The sequence below is a fragment of the Tauraco erythrolophus genome, chromosome 6 (assembly GCF_009769465.1).
Source record: "Tauraco erythrolophus isolate bTauEry1 chromosome 6, bTauEry1.pri, whole genome shotgun sequence".
NCBI lineage: Eukaryota > Metazoa > Chordata > Aves > Musophagiformes > Musophagidae > Tauraco > Tauraco erythrolophus.
Window position 1 is genome coordinate 60076573 of NC_141470.1, and position 26276 is coordinate 60102848.

General features: G+C 38.9%; 1 protein-coding gene across 1 annotated transcript; it reads right to left on the reverse strand.

Moving 5' to 3' along the window:
- WARS1 (tryptophanyl-tRNA synthetase 1) lies at nucleotides 1-25883 on the reverse strand. The gene is made up of 11 exons (XM_009989042.2): nucleotides 25832-25883; nucleotides 22836-23053; nucleotides 21506-21713; nucleotides 12080-12188; nucleotides 11097-11216; nucleotides 10303-10485; nucleotides 8916-9016; nucleotides 7608-7720; nucleotides 6357-6530; nucleotides 3218-3358; nucleotides 1-1185 (listed from the first exon to the last, which is right to left on the reverse strand). Exons 2-11 carry the CDS (start codon nucleotides 22947-22949, stop codon nucleotides 1027-1029), a joined length of 1422 nt encoding a protein of 473 aa, XP_009987344.1. The 5' UTR covers nucleotides 22950-23053; nucleotides 25832-25883; the 3' UTR covers nucleotides 1-1026.
- Nucleotides 25884-26276: the final 393 nt, after the last annotated feature.

The window sequence follows — 26276 nt, forward strand, 5'->3', positions numbered from 1 at the left end:
TGCATTCAGCACTGCACATATTAAAACAAATTGGCTCTAATTTGAATTTTTCTTCCATAAATCATAGCAAAGACATTGAAGTTCCTTTTAAGAAAGGAGATAATTAAATATTACATGAGGTATTTTAACAAAGTGTATTTTCTCACTGGAATACATCTTAAAATAAGTACCTCTAGTTTAAGTGATCTGTTGCAGTAAAACAGAACAGACAGTACTAGAAGGATCCCTATGTCCAGCAGCAACTTCATTTTCACAGCATCATTTAACACTTGGTATTTTTGATAAACTAGAAACTAAAATTTGCATTTCTGTACTGTCTTCCACCAGAGAATATGAAGGAAGCTTACAACCTTGTGATAACCTCCTCCCTCCAGAGGCTGTCAGACCAGTTAAATGGCTGCAGAAACAAAAGTACAGTGAGATTTCTGTGACTTGCCTCAGGTCAGAGGGAGATGATAGCAAAACCAGCCTGATATTCTTTCTCCCGTGGTAACTCACACATCTCTACTCTGTCTGTATTGATCCCAGGCCTAAGTCACTGTGTAATCTACTTCGTAACATTCACTGTATTTTTGTGTGCAGCATGTTCCCAGTAGCTCAAAAGGACACGCAGTCTAGTAAACCAAGGTACACAGGACAAAAGAAAACGGAGCTACTAGTTACTAGTTTGAGATATGACCTCTTAGCAACGTATCTAAAACAATTTACAAGTCAGGCTTTATCATCCAAATGCAAGTTTTATTTATATTTTCAACATAAAATACAGTCAAACACAGTGTTGTGCTGACAGACATGCTTTTCTGCAAGATCGGGCGATTCTATCTTGTATATTTGGATTTTAAATAGATACGAGTCCTATTTTAAACTTTTCCTGTATTCTGATGTTCATGGTAACTAACTCATTAAAAGCAATATTTATAAAGCACCAACTGCAGGCTGTACATAACTAGGAAGTGATGACTTACAGCAGAAGACAACAATTACTTGGTTTTGGTTTATCAAGTGCTAAGTTACATAAGTATTTCTTCAAAATTCAAAAGCCAGCTTCCGTGGAGTCATGAACTGCTTCACCATTTCATCTGTAACCTGCTTCCGTCTCTCTTGATGAGCTGCTATCAAGGGCTGCAATGTTTCAATAAGAACCTTCTTCAGCTCTCCCGTGAGCAATTCCCCACTTGTGTATGCCTGTCAAGACAGTGTTGATTGCTAAATATGGTGCTATATGGAAAAAGACTCAGTGACAAGTATTTCTTTAATAGTCTGGCCCTGGCAAATACTGATTTGGATGTCTTAAAAATAAGCACGTGACTTACAAGATCATAGTGTTGGGTGATAGAAAAAGAGGAAATGGGTATAAGCTTAGTCAGGGGAGATTCAGGTTGGATGTTAGGAAGTATTTCTTCTCGGAAAGGGTTGTCAGCCACTGGAATAGGCTGCCAGGGAGGTGGTTGAGTCCCCATCCCTGGATGTGTTTAAGAATAGGGTGGATGATCTACTTGAGGATATGGTTTAATGGGGATTAGGGATGGTTGGACTCGATGATCTCTAAGGTCTTTTCCAACCTAGAAATCTATGAATCTATGAATCATGTAGTATCCCTCCGAAAAGATAACTTGCAGAATTGCTTGTTGCCTTTTAAAAGATTAAAGCAGATGGGCAATTTTATATGTGACAAGTTATATGGACTGAAGAAGCTACATTCACAGGAATTTCACTGGGAATCCTGTAATTATTTGCAGGAAAGTGCATATTTTTCTCCCCAGAATTCCAGTTCAAATAAACAGTCACCCTAAGCTGTTTTTTGCAGTAAGAGGAAGAGATTATCATATTCTTCTCTCATTGCACTTGGGTAATGGATTAGATGTGATTAAAGTATCCTTTTTATAACAAAGACACTCAGAATCTGTGTTCACACTTCTAGTCATATCCACAGCTGGCAATCTGTACAATTGCTCTGATACTGAAAACGCTTTAGCTAACAGCTGACTGGTTCAGCCCTGGTTAGATAACATGCCTGGGGCCACTCTATCATTTGAAATGGCAATAAGCATGATAATCTTACCTCCCTTTGTCATTGAGTCATTCCTAATACCAATTCAAGGTGCAACTGTTGCTGATGCTCACTCAGCAACAACAAGAATGAACTGAATTGTGGTAATTCCAGTGGTAGTTTTTTGGGGGTAGGTTTTTTGCATTTTGTTTGTTTGTAGTAAAAACACTGATATTGCTCTGAGTATCCATTTCTGAAAGCTTCTCCCTCTGGCACCATCACTGAAACAGCTCCGCTAATGCCGTTACAAGCAGTGACTTCATGTCCTCTAACCTGGTTCCGAGGCAACACTGCAGCATGCTGCCGGCTGTGGTCGAGGATTTCAGCTCTGTAGTAGCGTTATGCTGATATTGTGGCAGTGGTTGGAGACTAACGGAAAACTGCCCACTATGTCAAATGTGCTCCAGATTTCCATAAGGAAATACAACCGTTTGCATGGGGCTTAGTAGCTATCTAACCCTGCTCTTGTGTGGGAGAGTAGGGGGTTGGAGAAGAAACTGTAGCTCTTGACTTCCTGGCAGTTGTTCCCAGTAGGAGAAAGCAGATAAACCAACGTGACATGGGTACCATCAGCTACAGATACTGCCGTCCAGAGAATGCATACTGCCTAGCATCGGTGATGATCTTATAGCTGAGGAAGTGAAGTGTCTTGCTACCACCCCCAGGGACAGCAGTCTGCCAGACAGATTTAAGGAAAATTCAACTTGTATGAAGCAGCTTTTGCTTGTGAACAGTGAATCAATTCCTCGCAGCTGTTACATTTCTCGTGATAAGAAAAAACAAAAAAACTGGCAAGCTTTAGACATGAGCTTTTGCAATTTTGCAGAATATTTAGGTACCTGGCACATAAGGAACAAGCAGAGTGTATTATACAATTAAAACAACATTAATCTCATGGTGGCCTGACTTGAAAGGTAGGGGAGATATTGTTCTACATAGTGTCAGAGATCCTTATGAAAATACTAGGTTGTGTAGATTGACTAGATTGTGAGAGAGAAGAACACTGCAAACAAATACAGAGGTCTTAATATTGAAACTTGTAGGGGATGGAGAGAGCAAGAATAACACCACAATTACCTTCCTGAAGAAGGTTCACAGAAGGACTTAGTTACAGTTTTTTCCTCACAATAAGGAATGAATAATATCATCTTCAACTTGGCTACTTACCTGCTTCAGTTGTTCAAGCCTATCATCATCTTCTAGGAAGAAAGTCAGGTACATGAAAGATACGTCAACATCACAGTTACCTCCGTACTTCCTGTGCTCTTCAATAGTATCTCTGCCTCCTGAGAAGGCATGCTTGTTAATCTGAAACAACATATTTTATGATATGTTTTATAATATAATTTCTACTAAATTCTGGATTACTATATTGTAATCAGAGGTGTATCACGATCCTTCAAATTCTATAATAAGGACTAGCTGAAGGGTGAGTGGGGCAAGTTAATGTAGAGCCTCAGGACTGAAGCAAGGATGCAGAAGGAGGTCATTAGACGCCAAAAGGGAAAAACGAATATACACATACTCCCCGGACTGCATAACCAGACCAAAAATGAAGCAAAAAATAAAAAGTAATCCACCCAAGATTCAGCCAAAAATGTTTTAAGTTCCTTTTGCTGAAGCTGTTGCCTGTTGGGATAGAATATGTGGTTACAAGAAACGTACTTTATTTAAGAAATACAAGATAGTCACTTCATCAAGAAATCAATTTTGAAAGACATGAAGAAGGCATAGAGAATTTTTGAAGAAATCCTAGAGAATATCTAGTCTCCTCCTTTTCTCAGGGAAAAGGAAAACAAGACAAAGCAAAGTTAAAGATTACAAACCCTTGGATAGAATGGTTAAAATTAGACAAATGCTCAATTGTTCAGTTTAAAAATTGAATACTTGGTGACTCTCCCCTGCTCTTCTTAAGCATAGCTTCCTATGTGGAGATGCTAATCCCACTACCAGTAAATTTAGAAACCACTGGCCAATTTGGAAAATTTTATATGTGCAGAATTCTCAGAGGACGCTAATCTACTTACGAATGTAATGAAAATAGATTGCCAGGAAGAAGAAAAAAGTGTTTCTCAATCGTAAGCTGAGCTTTCATTTGGTTCTTCTGTCTTTTCAGATATCATCATCAACCAGCCAAGAGACACACATGCATATAAAGTAGACCTTTTTTAGTTCTGGTACCTAAGAACTGTTATGTATTTACAATTTCTGAACATTTTTATCGTCTGTATGACTGTCTAGTGCTTTTTTGAATCTTTCTAACCACCGTGTTACAGATGACATTTTGTGGCATCGGATTACATACCAAAACGATGCACTGATGAATATCTTAAGAAAATAAACTGCCATCTGTCACAATACAGATATTCTTATTTTGTAGGTCAGCTTTAATAGCTGTCTCAGTATTTGTAAAACTAAATTTTTACATATTGCTTTGCACTTCTCCTAACCTGTCTCCTTACTAGATTTTGAAAGTCTTTATATGAAATTTCTATGTCCCTCTACAGTTTGTCTTCTTACTAAGGTGAGAGGGATTAAATACAATATGCCAGATGAAGGCCCATTACTGTCTTATACAAAACGTTTCCTATATTAATCTCAAGTTCATTTTTTACATATTCTGGCATCTACTTGTTGACTGAAGGCTTCCATGATTTATCTATAGTGATGCACTGATCTTTTCCCTAAGTTAGTACAGATTTAGAATCTAATTTACAGTTTCTAGGAAAATAAGCAAATAATTGAGCTGTAATTTGGTGCTGATAGGTGAAATACGAATAGTTTATTATAATGTTGCCATTTGTCTCCTTACATTTCCCAGAAGTTTCTTAGCCTTTCCCAATATCTGGTAATTTACTTAGCAATGCACTAGTGATCTGGAAAATGCTGAAAGCAGTAATTTTTTTTTCTGCAGCAGTGGCACTCTTTTTAACATTCATCCATCACCAGAAGTCACCTTTCCTACTCTAATTTTTTATTTATTCGCCATAACAATATCTGGTCTTTCACTCTTTCTGATGGGCTTCAGAACCTGAAGTAAATCTCAGTTACTGAGAGATTCGTAAACTCTACAAACTGTATCTCAGTTTGTCCTCCATTACTCAATGCTTTATATTATGTTCAGAAGTTTCTCTTATAGCTTTTATATTCCAAGCAGCTAGAATTATTTTGTTATTTTTCCAACTAGTTTAAGGATAGCAGAAACAGGACTTATTAACTGGACATAAGGCATCTTGGATCTCTTTGCAGATTACTAACTATTTGCCAGGAAAAAAAGGAATAATGGTACCAACATTACCACTAACCATGTACCCTCTATTCTGAAATTATAGTGGTTTTTTTTTAAAAAAAATCAACTGTGTAACTGTGCATATAAATTGGAATTATTCTAATCCAAACACATGAAGAATGCTAATTCTTCAAAACAGTACTGTTTAATCAGTTTCTACACAAGATAATGAATGATTATGAGATTACTGCAGAAGAATCTGACCTATACATGGGTTTGTTAACCATTAGAGAATCAATCCAAGTCCACCCAGCAAAAACAACATAAACATATTTTTTCTTATTTTGACATAGTTATTTCATGTCTGGTTATCATGCCTATAAACCCTTTCGCAAAGACTGATTTTTATTTATTTTTTTTTAAATACCACAAACACAGGTGAACTTTTGCCAAACTAAATCATGTGACACTGGACAAGAGCGATTTTCCTCTGAGCTAAAAAGGGCACTAGAAACATACTCAGATAGCAGAAAATATCCTTTCTAAAATGTAGATGAAACTCAACATAATATTTATTTGTGAATTGGAGGGAGGAGTGCCTGGTAGCAGCAGATCCCCAAGCAGCAGGAGAAGTCTGACCTGTGTTGTAACTGACACTGCAATGCTTGGTGCTCCCAGCATGGAGAGGCAGTCAAGACAAAGAGCTGTTTATTTGATTCACATCACAGACTGTCAGATTTCAAAACTATGGCAGCATAGTATTTATTTTTAGAGTGTGAGCCTCCACAGCTTTTATTCTTACACCACTACTCTGCAGATATCACAAACAAACACGATGTTTTGTACATTATTCTAGCTGGTGTTTGTACAGTTAGACTAGTTGGCAAGGCAAAGATTATATTTGATAGTCTAGCTAAATTTGCTTAACTTGGTCAATTCCTGAAGATGCTTTGCAATGAAAGGGAAAAAAGGATGCAGATATGTTTAAAGCAAAAATAAAAAAAAAATACCATTGTAACCATGAGGACAACCACTCTGTTATAAAGCTTTGCGCTCTCCAGTTCTGCAGGTCCTTACCTTTGTCTTGATTTGTTTGGGCGTATCAGTGAGGAAGATGGAGGAGTTCGGGTCACTAGCACTCATTTTTGTCTGTGCTCCTTGCAAGGCAGGGAAGAAGACTGAGTGCAGTAAGGCTGGTTTGGGCTGTCCAATTCTGGGTGCTACATCTCGGGTCATTCTAAAATAAGGATCCTAAAACAATCATCAATAAAAGCACAGAATAAAGTTAAAAAACATGATTTAAAAGCTGGTTAGTGCTGATTCATACATGCCTTAACAAGTGGTCTCAAAAAAAAAGAAAAAAACAAACCACAAAATATTCCAGAATCTACTTCCAATCCAGTTCATCCAGAGCAACAAACAAAATCTTTTTTTTTATTTCCATAGTTTTGCTGTACACTCTGCTTCCTTCAATTAATAGGCATATTTACAAAGATTTCAAAGTGAAAACTACGCTTAGTAGGCCTGGAGATGGATGCCCATTAAGATGCAAGCTTCCTCCCAAAGCATTTAACAACGAACACAGAATCTCAATTAAATCAGTGATCAAGCTCAAGTGCTGTGCTGCTGATCCGACTTAAACCACCTGCAATAATATTACTCCATAATATTACGGCTGATGAATTAATTACATCATCTTCCAATGACTGTCCCTGTGACTAAAAAAACCAAAGATTCAGACAGTACAGAATTTGATTCCTAAAACCAATACTTATTTGAAGTAACGACAGTACCACTGTTGTTTGTAGCTGATGTTCTTGCATCCTGTCTACACAGATCTGAATTGCTAAGGTTCTGCAGCCTTTCTGGCAAACTATTTCAATGCTTCTTTATTCTTACTGATAGAAAGAAGGTTTTTCCCTATGGTTCAATGTAAATCTCTTGTGCTGCAAGTTAAGCTCACTACATCTTGTCCTAGTTACCATGGAGATGGCCAAAAGTTTCTTCCTAGCCCCCTGTCAGTATACTTTTTTGCATAGATTTTACTGTCTTTGCTACCATACATGCCAGTTCACTGTCAACTGGGTTGAGATCAAGACAGATCCAAGACTGGCAAGAATGAGTAACGCATGAATACATGATTGCTGGGTTAAGCCTTCATCTTTGTCAGGACACTGTACAACACCCTTTTATCTCTTCCAGCTTCTGCCCAAGAAACGTGCTTGCAGGAATGTTTTACAGATGTTTCAATATACCACCATAAAGCTTGAATGGTACATTACAAAAACAAACCCATGAATATCAAATTAAGTAATATGATTATTTTACCTGATCAATAGCACATGGGATAAGACACTGAATGTTCTCCTTGCCATTGAAGATCTGTGGAAATGATGAACTGAAGGATGGAGCAGCTTGAATAGCAGGAAAGCTGATCTTCCCTATAAAACAACGCGTTTGGAAAAGCTGAGAAGCCAATATAAGCAATGATAAATAGAACTTTTTGAAATACGTAAAATGCACAAGTGCATCGTTCAGATACTCAGTTGAAGACCAACATCTACCTTCATCAAGCAGTGTTGCCTAATCTGAGGAAGCTTTTTCATCTTTATCTTCTATGATGTCAACAAAGCCTCAACTAACATAGAAGCTAATGAAAAAAGGCAGGCTGTGACCACAAAGGTCCTGGAAAAGGTTCATCAGTGCATATTCTCTTCATCACTGCACTATCTACCCTTCCTAGAAACACAATCAACTATAGCATCACTGTGAGCTGCTAATTTTTTTTCTCTTTGTGAGAGAATGACTATAGAGCTACTTGCAGGCAAGTTCCCCTCCAAGATCTTAAACAGATAATAGAATCATTGCTATCTGCATGCTGTACTTATGAAGCACCTCGGATGTGTCTAGTTTTCTTTTTTAATCACAGAGTGAGCAACCTGCTTCCCTGATCAAAATCCTCTCAGAATAGAAAGAAAATAGCAGATTTTTCCAAACAGGTAATGAAGTCATTATCACAATATCAACTTTTGTTAGAGCACTGTTAAGATGGAAGTAGGAACCTGTTCCTTGGCTACAACGAAGGCTGAAAAGCTGTCAGTGGCCCAATTACTGGTCAAAGAATGATGTTAGTGTTCAGGAACATCAAGGTTTTAATGCCGTCTTTGACACAGAATTTTTTTTTTGGCTAATGTGATCGAAATCTGCAACAACAGTGAAGTAAATGGAAGACAGTTACCCAGCACCTTGATAATTAAGCTTTTGAGTGCTCCTTAACTTTTTCATATATGTATATGCATAATTTTTGGGAGGCATAATTGACTATAGCTGCAATCACCATTGGAAAAAAAAAAAAAAAAGTTCTCTATTCTGGGCACTTCAACATTAGTGTTTTGTACTTTGCTGTTACCAAGGCCAAAAAGGTAGGTATCGTGCTAGAAATTTCACTGTAAAGTGTTTTCTTCACTGAGGGAACCATAATAACACCCTTTTAGAACCAGCCTAGAAACATGGATCTTCTTACTCTTTCTATCCGCTTCATGAATGGCATACACTAATCTTTTTAAATAATTACTTAAATAGTACCACAGAGAGTGAAAGCAAGCATCACTTCTAGTAACTCATATTATTTCCTACCAATGCAATCACTGTCTGTAAAGCCAAAGATTCCTTTCACTTGGTTAAACGTAACATGCTTCTGAACTTTGACAATGTTTTTGTAGAATCCGGGGCTTGTCCTGTAAGAAAGAAGGTGGAAAAAGAGAAGTCAAGAGCAGAAAAGTGTAGGTAGAAACTTTCAGTCCAAAAGCTGAGAATGTCAAAAAACCCGTAGGATTAAATCGCACCATTTTGGACGTTTTGTGGCATATTGAGACGATAATTAGAGAATTATTTACAAACAAGAATTTTATGTCTTGAAAGTTTAATTTAGTCTTCTCTCTCTCCAGCATCTACTGCAAACGTTTTTTGTCACAATTAACTGTCTAAACCCAAATATTTTGATTTGGAAATGAGCTTGAAGTTTACTTATTGTTAGGCTTCTCTGAACTCAGGAAACCTGAATGGATCATGTCTTCTGTGTTGCTTGGTATCCCCAGTGTGTATCCCATAAATGACACTGCAGTTCACCAAAGGAATAGTAGCCTAAATCCTCCAAATTCTCATTTTCTACAGGCTAAGTTTCCTGGTTGGACTTTGTCACCAAATACAGCAGCAGCATTTCCAAATCAGAAATAGCTGAGCAACTTCTTCCTTTTTTATTTCTGCTGAAGAGCTGAAGCAAAAGAAACAGCAAGTTTTGACCTGCCCTCGTTCAGCCACAGGGCAGATATATGTTAATGCAACTTTTCTAAGGCAGGAAAGTCAGAGGAACAAAAAGAAGAAAAACTGCTTTTTAGGCTCCACATTCTGGGGGCTGTATGTTATACAGTGTGTCTCTAAAACATTCATTGTCTCATCCAAGTCTTCAAGGAAGCTCATCACCTCACATGGAAGAGCAAAGCCCACAACTTCAGTTATGAACTCTGCCATAACACTTCTTCCTTCTGAGAAGGCAGCTCCAATAGCAGTTTCTTTTTCTTAAATCTTCTTCAAACTTTACTAAAATGCAAACAATAATCTTTCATGCTGTAAATTAATTGACCATAACAATTTGCTGAAATGCCTTTCATTAATGCAGGTAAAGTGTAAACACATCTCAAAGATTTTGATACCATCTTAAACAAATCAATCTGGAGGTTTCTTGGTGGTTAAAGTATTTTTTACAGTTCAGCTGGTTTAATATATTTTTCATAATTTACATCTAAGCATTGCACAGACAAGTATTTGTTCATATGACAACAGGATATTAATTTTTCTACTAACATTTTATATATAAGTTTCTATTTTAAGTGTCGTAAAACTTGTCTTGAACCTTTCAAACTTAGACACATTTATTAAAACACTGCTGGCTGTCAAAGCTAGAGAGGAAACACAGATCCTTTTTTTTTTTTCATCAGAATACTCTAAAGAAATTTATACTTACCCCAAATAGTCTAAATCAGAAAATATAAAGGTTTTATTGACATCAAAACCACATGCAATGATGTCTTTTGCGTTTTCTTTAGCATATTCATATGCCTTCTCAGTTGTCAGGTCCTTCCAAAGGTATTTCTCGTCATCAGTTAACTGTATAACTAAGGGGACATCAAATACTTCTTGCAGCCACCTAAGAAAAGCAGAAAGATTTTATCTCAAAGTAAGTTAAAATGAAGACATAAGTCACACAGCTAAAATATTTTTACAGATTTAAACAAAAGGATATAAGGAGGTCTGCTTCTCTTTTCTTTGTATGCATATGCAGTTATGTTTATGCGAACAGAATAAACATTTTACACAGATTATAATGACAACTTACTTGGATGAAAGACTCACACTTATTGTTTCCTGTACATATGACAGTAGTCACTATTTGCAACGGAAACAAAATTCAAAGAGACTTTTTGCTCTGAGTCCAATGTCTGTGTGTCCTGCCGCTGCAGGCATCGCATTATAGAGTAATGTTGCTAAGTCTCATCACAAACTTGTTTTTCAAAGAGAACAAAAGTTCTAAGGAGTGCCACAGGGCTAAGCATCCAAGGAAGAGGGCTTTATAGTGGTGATGCAGGGATTATGATAATTTTAGTGAAAACGTAAGATTGCATTGTTTAAGTTCAATAATATTCACCTCAAATAAACAAAACTTCTTGCAATGTATCATTTTGGCATTTCCATAAACCATCTTCAACATTTCCTTAGAAAAAAATGTTTTGATTAATACAAACAGTAGAAATAACTTACTTTGTGAATATAAATGGGATAAGATGACCAACATGCAATGCCTGAGAGGATGGCCCTCTGCCTGTATAAAGGTAAAAGGACTTCTTATTTTCATAAGCGTCAAGGATTTGGTCCATATCTCTAAAGATAAAACAGAGAAAACATGATGCAACATCTACAGCAAAACTTTTCTATTCAAAATTTGAGTGCTTTTAAAGCCAAACGTATTTATAAATAAAATATAGTATGTTAGGTGTCCTAGAAATAAAAGGGTTTGTTTGTTCTTTTTTTTTTAAGAAAAGCATCTCCTTCAGTCTCCATGAAAAAAACCTCAAAGGAAAATTAAATGAAAGATTAACTTAAAATTTAATATTTAAAGTACAATAATATAACATGCAAGCTTTAAAATTACTCAATTGGACAATAATTTCTAAGGCCCAGTAAAACACAGCTGGGAATCATTTCCCAAATAGGTTCAAACAACCATCTTGGAATGGTCTCTGGTGGAGGTTATGCCCTGAATCACACTCAGGCACTTTGTTGAAATATGCAGGTTGCCACAGTCCAAAAGCACATGCATGTTAACAATTAACTGGTAGGCTGGTGCTTAAGATTATTCCCTGAGCCTTTTTTATGTAACAATACAGATGCATAGGTCCACAGGCCACGTGGACCCTTGCTGAAATCAGCAGTGATGCCATAGGGGCCCTGGTTCTCTGCCAGGCCAATTCCTCTGTCTGGCTGCAAACGCAGTCTCACAATGGAATCTGTTAAAAGCAAAGATTCTCTGCACATTTCTTCAATTTGGGATTAGTGAGTGCACGTCAGAAACTGATGCAACCAGGTGTTTCAAATGTTGCCAGGGGAAATTTGCAGTAGTTGCCAGTTTCAAATGACACGGTTTATCTTGGTGGTTTTTTACTGGTCACAGGCTTCTCCCAATAACGCTCACAGAAAGCCTACCTAATGGGACAGTTTTGAATTTTAAACCAAGAAAAACTCACCTGTGAGAAAAAAAGATTCCTCTACGTAGAAAGCGGTGAGGTTTTTGCCCAATAGCTCTTTCTATTCGATTGATCAGATCTGTGTCAATTTTACTGCTGCCAAACCGAACTATAATAATAAAACATAAAAAAAAATAATAAAAAATTAAGCATAGCATAGCAACAACCAGATCTATTTTCCAAGAACATGCCAATGTAGCCTAGATGCAAAAGGACATCTCCTTAAAGTCTCAGGTAAAATGTAAAATGGCAAGATTTTCCTGATTCTTGCCAGGAGTCCCAGCAGTCGCCTCTGATCCTAGCTCTATGCTAGGAGACCCAGTCTACTCACAACCTGCAGTATTGCTCCATCCATGACTGATTATAATTGCAGCCTTCTTATGACAGGAGTATTGGTATTGAGAACAAAAAACATGCCAAAGAAACATATTTAGGTCAATAATTTGGCCTCTGTAAGCCATGGGATAAAAATGGCTGTAAGGCTCTGAACATTCCTCTCTCGATGTCTAAAATTTCTGCCCTCAGATCACATGGTTTTTCCCCTTTCCAACTCCAAATACTCTTCTCTAAACTTCATTCTTCTTTTATATGGACATGATTACAGACACTGCTCCCCTCAAGAGGCTTGAAAAGGTAATACATAATACTCTCCATTGCAATCAAATAAGACTTATGACTTGGTGGCTTAGGAAATCAGCTGATTAATAAAACAACATTTTCGGATGTAGTCATTTTATTCAAAAAAGGTTTTGACAGAGTGAAACAGAGTGATCCACAACTTTTCCAGGAAACCTGTTCCAGTGCCTCACCACCCTCAGAGTGAAGAAGTTCTCCCTTAAATCTAATCTAAATCTATCTTCTTTCAGTTTAAAGCCATTGCCCTTTGTCCTATCATTACATACCCTTGTCAAAAGTCCCTCTCCAGCTTTCTTATAGGCCCCCTTTAGATACTGGAAGGCTGCTAGAAGGTCTCCCTGGAGCCTTCTCTTCTCCAGGCTGAATAATCCCAACTCTCTCAGCCTGTCTTCATAGGAGAAGTGCTCCAGCCCTCAGATCATCTTCATGGCCCTCCTCTGGACCCACGAAATTTGCCCTTAGTGAAGCCATGTTGGCTGTCACCAACCACCTCCTTTTTATCCATGTGCCTTAGCATAGTTTCCAGGAGGATCTGCTCCATGATCTTGCCAGGTAGAGAGGTGAGACTGACTGGCCTGTAGTTCCCTGGGTCTTCCTTTTTTCCTTTTTTAACAATGGGGGCTATGTTTCCCCTTTTCCAGTCAGTGGGAACTTCACTGGACTGCCACGACTTCTCAAATATGACGGATAGCGGCTCAGCAACTTCATCTGCCAGTTCCCTCATGACCCTTGGATGCATCTCATCAGGTCCCATAGACTTGTGCTCCTTCAGGTTCCTTAGATGGTCTCCATCCTGATCTTCTCCTACAGTGGGTAGTTCTTCATTCTCCCAGTCCCTGCCTTTGCCTTCTGTGACTTGGATGGTGCGGCTAGAGCACTTGCCAGAGAAGACTGAGGCAAAAAAGCCATTTAATACCTCAGTCTTCTCCATATCCCGGGTAACCGAGTCTCCCGTTTCCTTCTGGAGAGGGCTCACATTTTCCCTAGTCCTGCTTTTACCACTGACATACCTATAGAAGCTTTTATTGCCATCCATGATGTCCCCGGCTGGATTAAATTCTATCAGGGCTTTAGCTCTCCTATCCTGATACCCATTCAAGAGAACACAACAGGGACTCCGGATGTAAAAATACATTTTATATGTACAAAATTTCTAGATCCATCTATTGTAACTGTCTTATTAAAAAGAGACTATGCTGGCCAATTCCCTGGTTATAAGTACACATGTTCACATGGGAGAAGCACTTAGGGTCTTCCTAGCTGTAACAGGAAATAATTCCACAGGAATATATCCTTGACACTTGACAAATTTCAAGTATCTTGAGAGTTTCCTAAGGAAACTAGAAACAAAGAAATTAATTTTAAGCCATTCATTATGCAGCTAGTAAACTATGACTTATATGACTACTATACTTCCGCCTTGTGGAAAATACAAGTACAATCATTTTGAATGCCCCACATAGAATCAGCTTTACTTCGAATTCCCTCCTTATGCACGTTCCTGCTTCTAAATGTTCCATTTCTTTTTTAAGCCAAAAGCAAGTAACATTAAAAGCCTTCCTGCAGGAATATTGTAATTAACCAAAATGTACTTCCAAAGACTACGACTTTCTGTGAGAACAGGTAGGATTCTACCGTTACATCCCAGCATACGGTAACGATCCTTAGCTGGACAGCGTAACAGTTTACATCACTGGACAACAGACAGACTGGCTCCAGCTGGAGGCAGAGCTCTCTGCCTGTGCTTGCTACCCTGTGTACTGCCTTGGGTATGCAACTCATTTTACAAAGAGAATTAACCTGCAGGGGCAGCAAGGAGTATTAAGCACACTGGGGTAATTTGAAAAGCCAAATATTCAGACACTGGGGTTATTATACCAGACTAGACTAACTTCTTCCCCAGAAAAGGGAAAGAGGCCTTCTATCCATTTACAGCACAGGTTCTCAAAGCACATCATGGAGGCTATTTTTATTTCATACATCGCAAAAAAAAGATTGTTTAAAACCGTGGCTACCATAGTCATTGAGACTGCAATGCTCCCAAGGGATTTATGAAGGATGGGACAGAAGAGTCAGTTCAACTTGTACCTTGGAGCACCAGGATGCTGAGAAGCCCTGAGAACAGGGAATTCCTCTCCTACACTCGGGCTGAAAATGGGGATGCGTGTTTGTTATATGAACTGTTTTTTCATTTTGTTATACAAACTATTCACTGAACAGCCTTTCACAAAAATCAGGAACCCCCACTGACGGAAAGACTCACTCTTAACAGGAAATAAGAGTGGTAACATATCCAATTTGAGCATCAACTTGGAGGTAAGCATTTCTGCTGTTCCAGACTCTTAAACCCATTTTATTTTCTTCTAGAATTACTAGTAATGCATAGCATTACTACAAGACTTTGTATATAGTCATTAAACTTGAAGTTTGTAGAAATTCATTACTAAATGGAAAAGAAAACTAGGCATATTATCGTAGAACAGTTCGGGTGGGAAGAGACCTTTAAAGGTCAACAAGTCCAATACCCCTGCAATAAGCATGCACATCTTCAACTAGATCAGGTTTCTCAGAGCCCCATCCAACCTGACCTTAAATGTTTCCAGAGACTGAGCATCTACCACCTCTCTAGGCAACCTGTTCCGGTGTTTCACTACCATCATTGTAAAAAGTTTCTTCCTTTTATCTAGTCTGAATCTACCCTCTTTTTAAAACCATCACCCCTTGTCCTAGTGCAACAGGTTCTACTAAAAAGTCTGTCCTCATCCTTCTTATAAGCTCTCTTTTAAGTACTGACAGGCCACAATAAGGTGTGCCTGGACCCTTCTCTTCTCCAGGCTGAACAAACCCATCTCTTGCAGCCTTTCGTCATAGAAGAGATGTTCCATCCCTCTGATCATTTCTGTGGCCCTCCTCTAGACTTCCTCCCTCCAAGCTGGATGCAGTACTACAGGTGAGTTCTCGCCAGAGTGGAGTAGAGGGGCAGAATCACCTCCCTCGACCTGCTGGCCATGCTTCTTTTGATGCAGCCCAGGATACAGTTGGCTTTCTGGGCTGGGAGCCCACATTGCTGGCTCGTGTCCAGCTTTTCATCCACCAGTAACCCCAAGTCCTTCTCCTCAGGGCTGCTCTCTATTCCTTCATGCCCCAGCCTATCTTGATACGGGGGGTTGCCTCAACCCAGGTGCAGGACCTTGCACTTGGCCTTATTGAACCTCATGAGGTTCACATGGGCCCACTTATTGAGCTTGTCCAGGTCCCTCTGGACGGCATCCCATCCCTCATGCATGTCAACCACAGAACTCAGCTTGGTATATGCACCATTATCCAACGGGAGACAAGTTCCTGCTTATAACGGCTCATTCACCCCAGTTGAATCAAGCCGGACATCATACAAGGGAAGCACTGGGCTCATCCACTCACCCATTAAAGAAACGTCACCAAAAACAATGAATGCTGGTACACGATTCAGCAACCACTGCTTTAATTCGTATGTTTTCCAAGCGTTACTACATCTGCTTGTTCTGAGCAAAGCCTAATTACTGAATTAATTTCTTCCTAGCAAAAAAAATGCATTACAAAATGGAAAAGTAATTATAATCTGGATGAATGCTAAAGAGAGTCCAACGGAACATGACAATGTTTGATTTAGCAGAACAATAGCAACTGGTAAGAGGCTAATCTTACAGACACAGAAAACATGAGAATGCCCCAGACTAACTGGGGCTAGCCACCATAGAAATACTTATATACTGTCACAGAAAGTGGCTAAAATCTCTCTGGTACATAGAACACTTCACTAGAAATGCCTAAATATCTTTACTAAACACTTACAGATTGCACAACTCCCTTTTCTTCATCCATCTCCGTCTTTCCTGTTAAAAGACTGAATAATTTTTCCCTACCTAATTCCTCTTTTTCCTCTTATGAGGAGGTTCAAAACATTTCAAGCTCTCTATCCACAAAGAATCTGCCTTCCTAAACGGCTTCTGACAAGGACACAGTTTCCATTCCTTAACAAGCTTTTAAAAAATTCCCAGCGTGATTTTGATGTCTAGTGTTCTAGCTTTTACCGAAGACAGCTTTCAACTTGCTATACATAAGAAGTCCCAAGAGCTGTCATTTTCAAAAGTATATTTGCTTTTGTTGAAAAGTTTTTGTTTACTTTTCTTCTTTGCTATTGCCATATTATATTTGCATACAGAAAACTAATAATCTACTGTTTGTTATAGAGTAACTTGACTGACCAGGTGTGATGAGTTTACGTGATGGGGTGTTGGTAGCACGGGAGGGGCTGTGGAAGTGGCCCCTGTAAGTAGCTGTTAAAAGTTTCTTTGCCTCCAAAACCAGTCGGACCAGCCTCTAGCCAATTCAGACTCCTCCGAGGCAATCAGCGCCTCTGTGAATGCCCTATTTAAGATGGGGACACAGGAGTCTGAGCTGGGCTGGACCCACACTGCTGAGAAGGGGGAGGCAGGGGCTGCCCCTGGCCAGGTAGCTGCCTGTGCTGGGCCACTGCAACCTGACTGGAGACAGCTGCATCTTGAAGAGCTCCGAAGTGCCCTGTTCCTGGGGCACTTGCTGAGTGGAGTTCGTCCTTCTGGGACTGCCGAGGTTCGTCAGGCCCAGCACGGCTGCAGTGGAGAGAGGGCTGAGACCTGTGGGAAACGTTTGCACATACACAAAGGACAGCAAAGATGGAGCAGGAGGTGGTGTGGCGGAGCTGGGATTCACCTGCAGCCCATGGTGAGACAGCAGTGGCTCCTCTGCTGCCCGTGGAGACTGACAGTGGACCAGAGATCCACCCACAGGCTGCAGAGAACCCCACGCTGGAGCAGAGATGCCTTTACCTGAAGGAATTCGTAAAGAATGGTCTCCAATTGCTGTTGGAGACTGATGATGAGGCACAGAGGCATCTGAAGCCCATGTAGAACCCCACACCGGAGTGGTTGGCAGCTCCCTAATAAGCCGTGACTCTATGGGGAAGAAGCCTGCGCTGGTGTAACCTGATGGGTAAGGACTGCATCCTTTGGGAAGGACTCACATTGAAGAAGGCTGTGGACTGTCCTGTGAGGAGAACATCCATTGGAGCAGGGGAAGAAGAGTGTAAGGAGTCCTCCTTTTTTAAGAAAGGAGCAGCAGAAACAATGTGTGATGAACTGACATGTGACCCCCCCCATTCCCTGTCCCCCTGTGTCGCTTGGGGAGGAGATAGAGCTGGGAAGAAGGGAGAGGTGGGGGAAAAGTGTTTTTAAGATCTGGCTTTGTTTCTTGTTATTCTCTCTGAACGAAACATTAACTAATTAAATTGTTTTGTCCCCAGGCTGAGTCTGTGTTGCCCGGGGCCATGATTGATGGTCCCTCCCTGTTCCTACCTCAACCCTCAGGGCTTTTGTTACATTTTTCTTGTCTCCACTTCACTGAGGTGAGTGAGCGAGCAGGTCGTGGTGGCTTAGCTGCTGGCTGGGCTAAACCATGACACCAGGTCAGTCTCAATAATCTTTGAACAGTCATGGCAATTGGGAGAGGTTCCTGGGGACTGGAAGAAAGCAAACACCATTCCTATCTTGAAGAAGGGCAAGAAGAAACAGTGGAACTACAAGATGGGCAACCTCAACTCAGTCTCCGGGCATGTGATGAAGCAAATAATCTTGGAAACCATTCCCAAACATTATTAAAGACATGAAGGTGACTGCGAGTAGTCAGCATGGATTTATGAATGGGAAATCATGTCAGACCAACTTAATAGCCTTCTACGATGATATGACTAGCCTCACAGATGAGGCACGAACAGTTGATATTTATCTCAACTTTAGTAAGGCTTTTGACATCGTCTCCCACATCATTCTCATAGACAACTGATGAAATCTGGACTAGATAAGTAGACAGTAAGGTAAACTGGAAACTGGCTGAACTGCCAAGCTCAGAAGGTTATGACCAGTAGCAGCACAAAGTCCGGCTGGAGCCCAATGTTATTTGTGCACCCCAGGGAGTTGATACTGGGGCCAACACTGTTCAACATCATCATTGATAATGTGGACAGAGTACATCCTCAGCAAGTTTGCAGATGAAACAGTACTGGGAGGGGTAGCTGATACAACAGATAGTTGTGTTGCCATTCAAATCGACCTCAGCAGGCTGGAGAAACGGGCTGACAAGAATCTCATGAAGTTCAGCAAAAGGGAACGCAAAATCCTGAATCTGGGGAGGAATAACTCCGTACACTAGCCGGCATGGGGCCAACTGGCTGGAAAGCTACTTAGCAGAGAAGGATCTTGGGGTCTTAGGGTCCTGGTAGACAAGTAATTGAACACAAGCCAGCAATGCATTTCTGTGGCATTGGAAGGTCAACAGCCTTATGGGCTGCATTGGGAACAGCACTGCCAGGATATCGAGGATGGTGATCCTTCCCCTCTACTCAGCACTGATGAGGCTCATCTGAAGCACTCGGTCCAGTTCTGGGCTCCAGTGTAAGTAGGACATGGACATACTAAAGTGAATCCAGAAAAGGGCCATGAAGATGAAGGGCTTAGAGCATCTGTCATACAAGAAGAGGTTGAGAGCACTGGGATTGCTGAGCTTGGGGAAGAGAAGGCTCAGGAGGGATCTTACCAATGTGTATAAATACCTGATCAGGGGAGGTGAGAAGGAGTAAAGAAAACAGCACCAGAGCTTTCAGTGATGTCCCGTGAAAGGCCAAGAGGCGACAGGCATAATTTGAAATAAAGGAAATTCCATTTAAACATAAGAAAAACCTTCATATTGTGCACAGGGTCAAATATTGGAACAAGTTGCCCAAGGAGGTCATGGGATCTCCATCCTCAGAGATAATAATAATCTTACTGGACAAGATCCTGAGCAACCTGCTCTAGTTGACTCTGCTTTGAGTAAGAGGGTTGACTAGATGATCTCCAAAGATCCTCGCCAACGTCAACCATTTTGTATCACTTGCAATATTCAGCTCACTGAAGTATCAGCATAGTTGATACTTCATAAAGAAGCTCTTTCTCACTCATCCCTCTGCTCCTTGCTCATGCTCAAAAAAAAAATTTCTCTAGAGCTGTTCACAGCTAGTACTTAGCTAACAGAACCTTTCTTCCCAGAATATCTTCAGCCTGTTTCGTTGTGTAATCATACACTTAAGTGCACGACAGCTGTTTGAGAATATCTCTTTCAACTACATAGTGCTTTTGACACTTTCATTATTTCCTTTATGGTAAGAGCTATCAGATGTCAAGTTCTTGGACAATACTTTTTATTATTATTTTTAAAAGAGGGAGGAAGAGGAGGAAGTTCATCAATAACAAGCAGTAACTTTTTCACTTCCTGAAGTGACTAGGCTAGCATTCTTCTTGGAAAATCTCTAACATCACTTAGAACAAGCAAAATGACTCATCCACCAAATTCCCCAATCTGCTAGCAGCATAAATAAGTAAAAACCCTTCAGGCTAACCCACCACTGTAGGGTAGATCAAAAGGCCATACATATACACACATACACAAGCAGTAACTGGAAAAAAGGACATTACTGTTAGGCTTTACCATGGCTTTAGAAAATTGATTTACAGTGAAGTCATGCTAGTCATTCTCAGAAAGACCTTGAGATTGTGCCAACATAAGTATTCTACTCTTACCACTTTTCTACAAGACTTAGAACCCCCTGTTGAAGAAAACAAAAAAACTTCTCCATACCTCCTACACAAAGTAACAAGATCATGAGAGATCTTGTGCATTTCTAGATTTTGATAATTATCTTTATTCCTTCTCCCTTGCTAACATATCTCTTTGCACACTTCTCCCATTCCAACATTTTCTCCTACTACTTTCTGCAGACTAAGCCAACATGCACATACATTGGATATGATCTTACCATCACATCATACTGAACCAAAAGAACACTGACGCTAGCAACTGATCTCCCAAAAGCAAATATACGGTTACTGACACATAAGGGTGTACGCTCTATTGTGAGAAACAAGCTGCTAAGCAGACGTCAGCAATGTACAACTGCCAAAAGAACGTTCACTGAGGTACTAAATACGGATTGAAGCTTGGCAATAACTTAAAAAAGAAAAAATGGTAAAAATTAAAGAACAGTTCTCTCACCTGTTTCTGTTAGACTCAAGCAAGCTATGAAAAGTGGACTGTAAAACAAACAAGGAAACTAACTAAACCCCTGTTTCTTAAATTACAAAACATAGCAAGTTTTGTAACATCCCTGTCTAAAATATCTTCCATTACACGCACATTTTTTGAACAAGCTGCATCTTTTCATCCCAGCCAGCACTTGGCTGCTTGATAGTGTGTCTTGCGAAGGAGTCATTACACTTACAGATTTCTGCATTAGTTTTGGATCATCCCTGCTCTCCCTAATTTGGAAGTCAAGGCGGATGTGGAGAGATGGGATGCAGAATCCTACAGCCTGGTCAGAATGCTCTAGGCTCTAGCTGCTCTGCATCACAGCCAAAGTAGATGCAGATATTCAGACACATCTTCATTAACATAACTTCTAGTAAGAGTTCTTATGCCAAAAAACAAGCTACAAGTAAAAACTTTTATTTTAAACTGAAAAGTTCTTTGCAAAATATTTCAGTCTTCCATAGGAGATCCCTGCCTGGGACATTTTAAATTCCTACAGCAAATTCTTTAGACATGTGAATGCTAAGATTAGGTATAAATTAAATGACACCTATGATGGTTTTCATAAGGATTTGTTATGATCCCTTGCTGTTTTTGTGGTCACTAGGATCACTGGACATAAATTTCTTAGTAGCAGTCAAGAAAGAGTTATACCTATGAGTTTGTCATAATCCACGCCTTTAGCATTTGATGTCTGCACAGTCCAGGGGTCCACAAAATCCTCGTCCTCTTCTTTAGTCGTACCGTTGTTTATTAATAAAAGATCTTTTGGAGGCAAGCCTGCCTGATAATCTTGCCCTGTTGTTGTTTTATATGACAGTTTTAATGATAATAGCATCCTCACTGCGGCATCGATTTCATCCTGAATAAAGGAAAAAAAGAGCTGTTTGACTTCACATACTTAAGACAAACAATTACATTAATGTCCCAATCTTTCAAAATCCGTCATCCATGCTTTGACTTGAACTGCATTATTCATAAACTCTAAGCCTTTATTTACATGTTTGCACCATCACTGCCAAAGGTAAAAGAAAAGCAAATAGCAGGTGACTGTTTCCTAACTGGCAGAATTTAGAGCATCACCATTGCTGAGATACCTAAAGCACCTCTGTCTCACTTTTCAATTTCTCCCTGAGAGAAAAAAAAAGAAGCTTGCCTGCTTTTCAGAGGTATAGCAAGCTTAACGTTTTTAAGCACAAATTTCTGAGATATATAAATACAACATAAATTATTATCTAATTTACTTTACAATGCTTTGAGTGGCCCACCTTAAAATAATTTATTCATTACTATTCATTGACAGACTTGAAGACAAACTAGAACAAGTAGTTCTTCACAGCTTTCATTGCTATGACCTTTTTAATACAAAGCTATTGTAATATCTTATGCAAGTAATAAATAGATCAACATTTCGACTCCCAGTTTTCAGGGATTACTCCTGTAGACAATAAGCTAAGAGAGCCCATATTAAAACTGAGCTCTCTTTGCCAACATAGTGATGACAGAATAGGGAACTTGGAATTAATGGCAAATTATCATGATTCAACGATTCTACTAATTTTTTAAGGGAGATGAAGCAAGGACTGCCAGTACAGTTACAGGAAGACATATCTGTTAATGCTGTACAATAATGCATGAAGAGATTTTAACAAAGAATCTAAAACCAGGGCAGAATAAAAGTGATATAAATTTCACTTGAAAACCAAATACCTTGGATCCCAATGCACAGCATGGCAACCAGCTGAAGCAGGCTTCTAGGCCTACGACTTTCTGTTCTTACTTCACGAGTAACAGCTTTGCTCTTGCTAGTGACTACCTTGCTTCAGGCATGTTCACAGTTCACAAAATGGACACAAATATTTTTTAACAAGATTTTTTTCTTACTACAATACAAAATACATCTCAGAACAACCATATTCTTCAGCACTCTTAAAGACAGACCTAATTTGAAGAAGGATGGGTTCAAAACACGAAATAGAAATACCTTTGGTGCTTTTCCTGCTTTCAGTGCTCTGACTTTCTCTCCTTGTTCAGTTACTCTTTCAAACAGCTGAAGTGGACTCAGAGATTTCAAATCACAGTTCGGATTATCAGCCATTTTCCCGGACTGCAAAAGATCTGTTTATTCAGATGTTATTCAACTAAATTTAACGTCTTCCAATTCTTCGACTTGTAGATTCAAAACAGCAGCAACAACAAGAACTGTAGGGCAAAAAATAGTGTGTTTTATTCTTTCATGTATATCTTGAAGATTAGATGAAAAGAATAAGAATATAAAAACTATACTGATACAATACCTAATTCTATTCATTTCAGATTGACAAATATGAAGACAGTGAGTGTCAGTTTCATACAGAAATGAACTGAGATTGACGAGTACCAAATAAATTGAGAATCACTCTTAACATTGTTTGTCTACATATTTAACACTAGAACACCTTTTCAAAGTCAAACTTCTGACAAAAGTAAAAATAATCACATATACATATGATTCAGACCATCTCAGAACTACTTCCCGATTAGTTCATGTTCTTGTACTATTTGATACCCTGTCAAATTCTCAATGAGATTTTTATAACTATCATATGGAATTTTGTCTTAATATATGTAATACAGTACTTCAGCACAAAGAAAGATATACAAGGGAAAAGCTTAGTAATCTTTACTGCTTTCGTCCAGAGGTTACAAAACACATTGATGATTAGTCAGAAATGCTGCTTTCTAAAAAACAATCAATCCTTGGGTAAGCAACAGGCTGTAAATTTAAGGAATTATTTGTTTCTCAGCAGTACTTAGTAAAAATAACCCTAGGAGATGGCTTAAGATGATGACATGGCCGAGAATGATAACACAGCAGTCTTCCTATGTCCAACATACACCTTGATCACTGGAGCTTCCTAGCACATGCTCCCACGCTTCCACAAATGGGCTTCTCTCCCAGGCTAACATCTATAACGTTGCATATATTAACAACATCATCTGAAAGTTTCTTAGCAGTCTATTAATTAACAGCAACTAAGATTTTGGAAATCTACAACTGCATAGTTTACAGTACACCAACACAGAAAGTACAGAAAGTTATACAATGCTGTTAAAATGTTAAGTAAGCATAGAGTTTCTATTATCAAATGCATTAAAATAATTTTCACTCTACATCAGAAGTATCTTGATCTTTGTCTCATCATAATCAAGTTCTGCTGTACTTAATTTTAATGAACACATTGAATACATCTTATTAAGTTCCCAAACAGGAAACTCCTGTTACATGGACTGCACTGAATTAACTCATACTTTACTACATATTCCTCCCATAAAAGGTGGCATAGAAATTCATAGTATTCCAGCAATTTCTTCCTCTCATTTTTCTAAAATTATTTTATAAATTGCCTTCAGATAATCTCTGATAAGAGTTTTATTTATGTCTAAGAAATATGGTGAATCTGTTATCAACCTGCTATGAGTGAAAAATTTCAATCGCAAAGGCAGAATTCCTTATTTTAAGAAATCCTTTTTTTCAGAAATTATTCATGCTTAGCAGCTCTCTGTATAAAACGATTAGGTCTTTAGAAGTACATGTGCTCTCAATCACTTTTTTTTGGGTAAAAATTCAAGCATCATGCTGTTTAAATATTCAGAGCTGAGAATAAACAAGCATTAACTTGACATGGGGAGAGAGTTTTAAAACCATTATGGTTCTGGTTATAGTGAGCTTGCCGTATTTACATAGACAAAAATAAGTATTAAAAATGGGTGAGGACATCATCTGTCAGAAAAACAACATTGTAAGTGAAACTGCAACTATCTCAAATCCATTTGGGCTGAACATACCACAACAACAAGGTACTCAGAGAAAAATATAGAGAATTAAAAAAGAATGTCATAAAACCTGAAGCTGTTAAAATGAGAAAACAGTGCGGATCCTAATAACAAAAGTGAACTGACGGAAAAGTAAATTTTTCATGAAAACTATCATTGCAACTCGGCCAGGGTTGTGAAGTGGTGCCTCACAATCTGATGTGGTCGCTTTATGCAGTCACCCAAGCTATTACACAGCTTTTTCCCTTGAGGAAAGTGATGTCATCTTAATTCATAAACTGACGCTTATTTTACACGCCCTGTAGTCAGATGTGACAGTGACAAATGCAACGCAGGTTGAAAGAGTAAATTTACTTGGTACTGAGTTGCAAACAGTGGTGTGTTGGAAACACAGCATTCACCCTAAGCATTCTCTGTCATGCTGTGCCCATGTCCACAAAGGAAGAACTCTGTGCCCATGTAAAATCCTACTGACTTGCAAAGGATTATGTCTCTCCAGAGAGACTCACTACAACCAACCTTAATGATCCATTGCTATGCGTGGAACATGAAAAGATTGAGATTACAAGACACATATGTAACTGAAGCGTTACAAGTGTAACTCAAGGAATAAAAGCTGTTAATAGAGAAACCATGTTCATTTGGTTCCCTTTCCAGAAGTAAAAAAGAAGAAAAGCATATAATAATTGCATTAGCTGTTCAGCGGTATTTCAAAGCCTTCTACAAAACAATGAGCCTAATCACAACCTTGGTTATACTTACATAGTATATATTTAAACTGTCACTGTAAAAAGCCTTCACCTGCCTAGAAAACTTAGGAAGGTTGCTTTGGTAACTTGCTGGTTGCCAAAACGTATCTATCATTAGGGCTTTGTTTGTCAGACAGCTGCAATATTCCCAGATTTCAGCTTCAGCTGAATATCCTGAGAAAGCTGAGAAGTTTATGCATTCACTTGCTAATTTAATTCTCTTAATCTATTAACACTGATTCCATACTTAGATTACATAATTGACTAAAAAATAAGACTAACGTATTATCAGTAATACTTGGGTTTTTAACCTGTTTGATCCTTTCAAGCTTGATTATTTGCAGTTTGACAGTGTTATTTTGAAGAAGTAATTTGAACCATTTCAAATAATTCTCTGATGTATTCCTACAATTACATTCTTTTATTTGGATACTAGCATTTTCCTCTTTTTCATGGGCACAAGATATTTAACTGGAAAAGAAAGTAATTCATATTAGAAAATGTTTATGAAGATTAACACACCGCCTTTCTGTAGAAATATGCCAGTTATACTTACTGGCTTCAAATTTTACAAAACAGAAAAAGGTAAACAGGAATTATTCTTTGGTGTAGAGTGACTCGGTGCTTTAACTGAATTCCTGAACGTAGGTTCTCACTGACAGATTGCCTTCATTCAGAAAGGCTGAAATGCCACAGCTGAGACTGACAACATATACTGTAGAGCTGTGAAACAGAAAGATTCTAAAAAATTTGAAATGTTATGGATTTAAGCTGAGCAAAGAATCCCAAATGAAGGTGCATTCTCATTAAGAAGTAGCAAAAGTAATCTAGTCACTGCAACAAGAGATGAGGAGACTCTC

Coding starts and splice junctions, on each gene's coding strand:
- WARS1 (XM_009989042.2), bottom strand. CDS start 22,949: ATGGCTGATAATCCGAACTGTGATTTGAAATCTCTGAGTCCACTTCAG. Junction 10,486..11,096: donor ATCCCATTTATATTCACAAA/GTAAGTTATTTC, acceptor TGCTTTTCTTAG/GTGGCTGCAAGAAGTATTTG. Junction 3,359..6,356: donor CCAAACAAATCAAGACAAAG/GTAAGGACCTGC, acceptor ATGTTGTTTCAG/ATTAACAAGCATGCCTTCTC.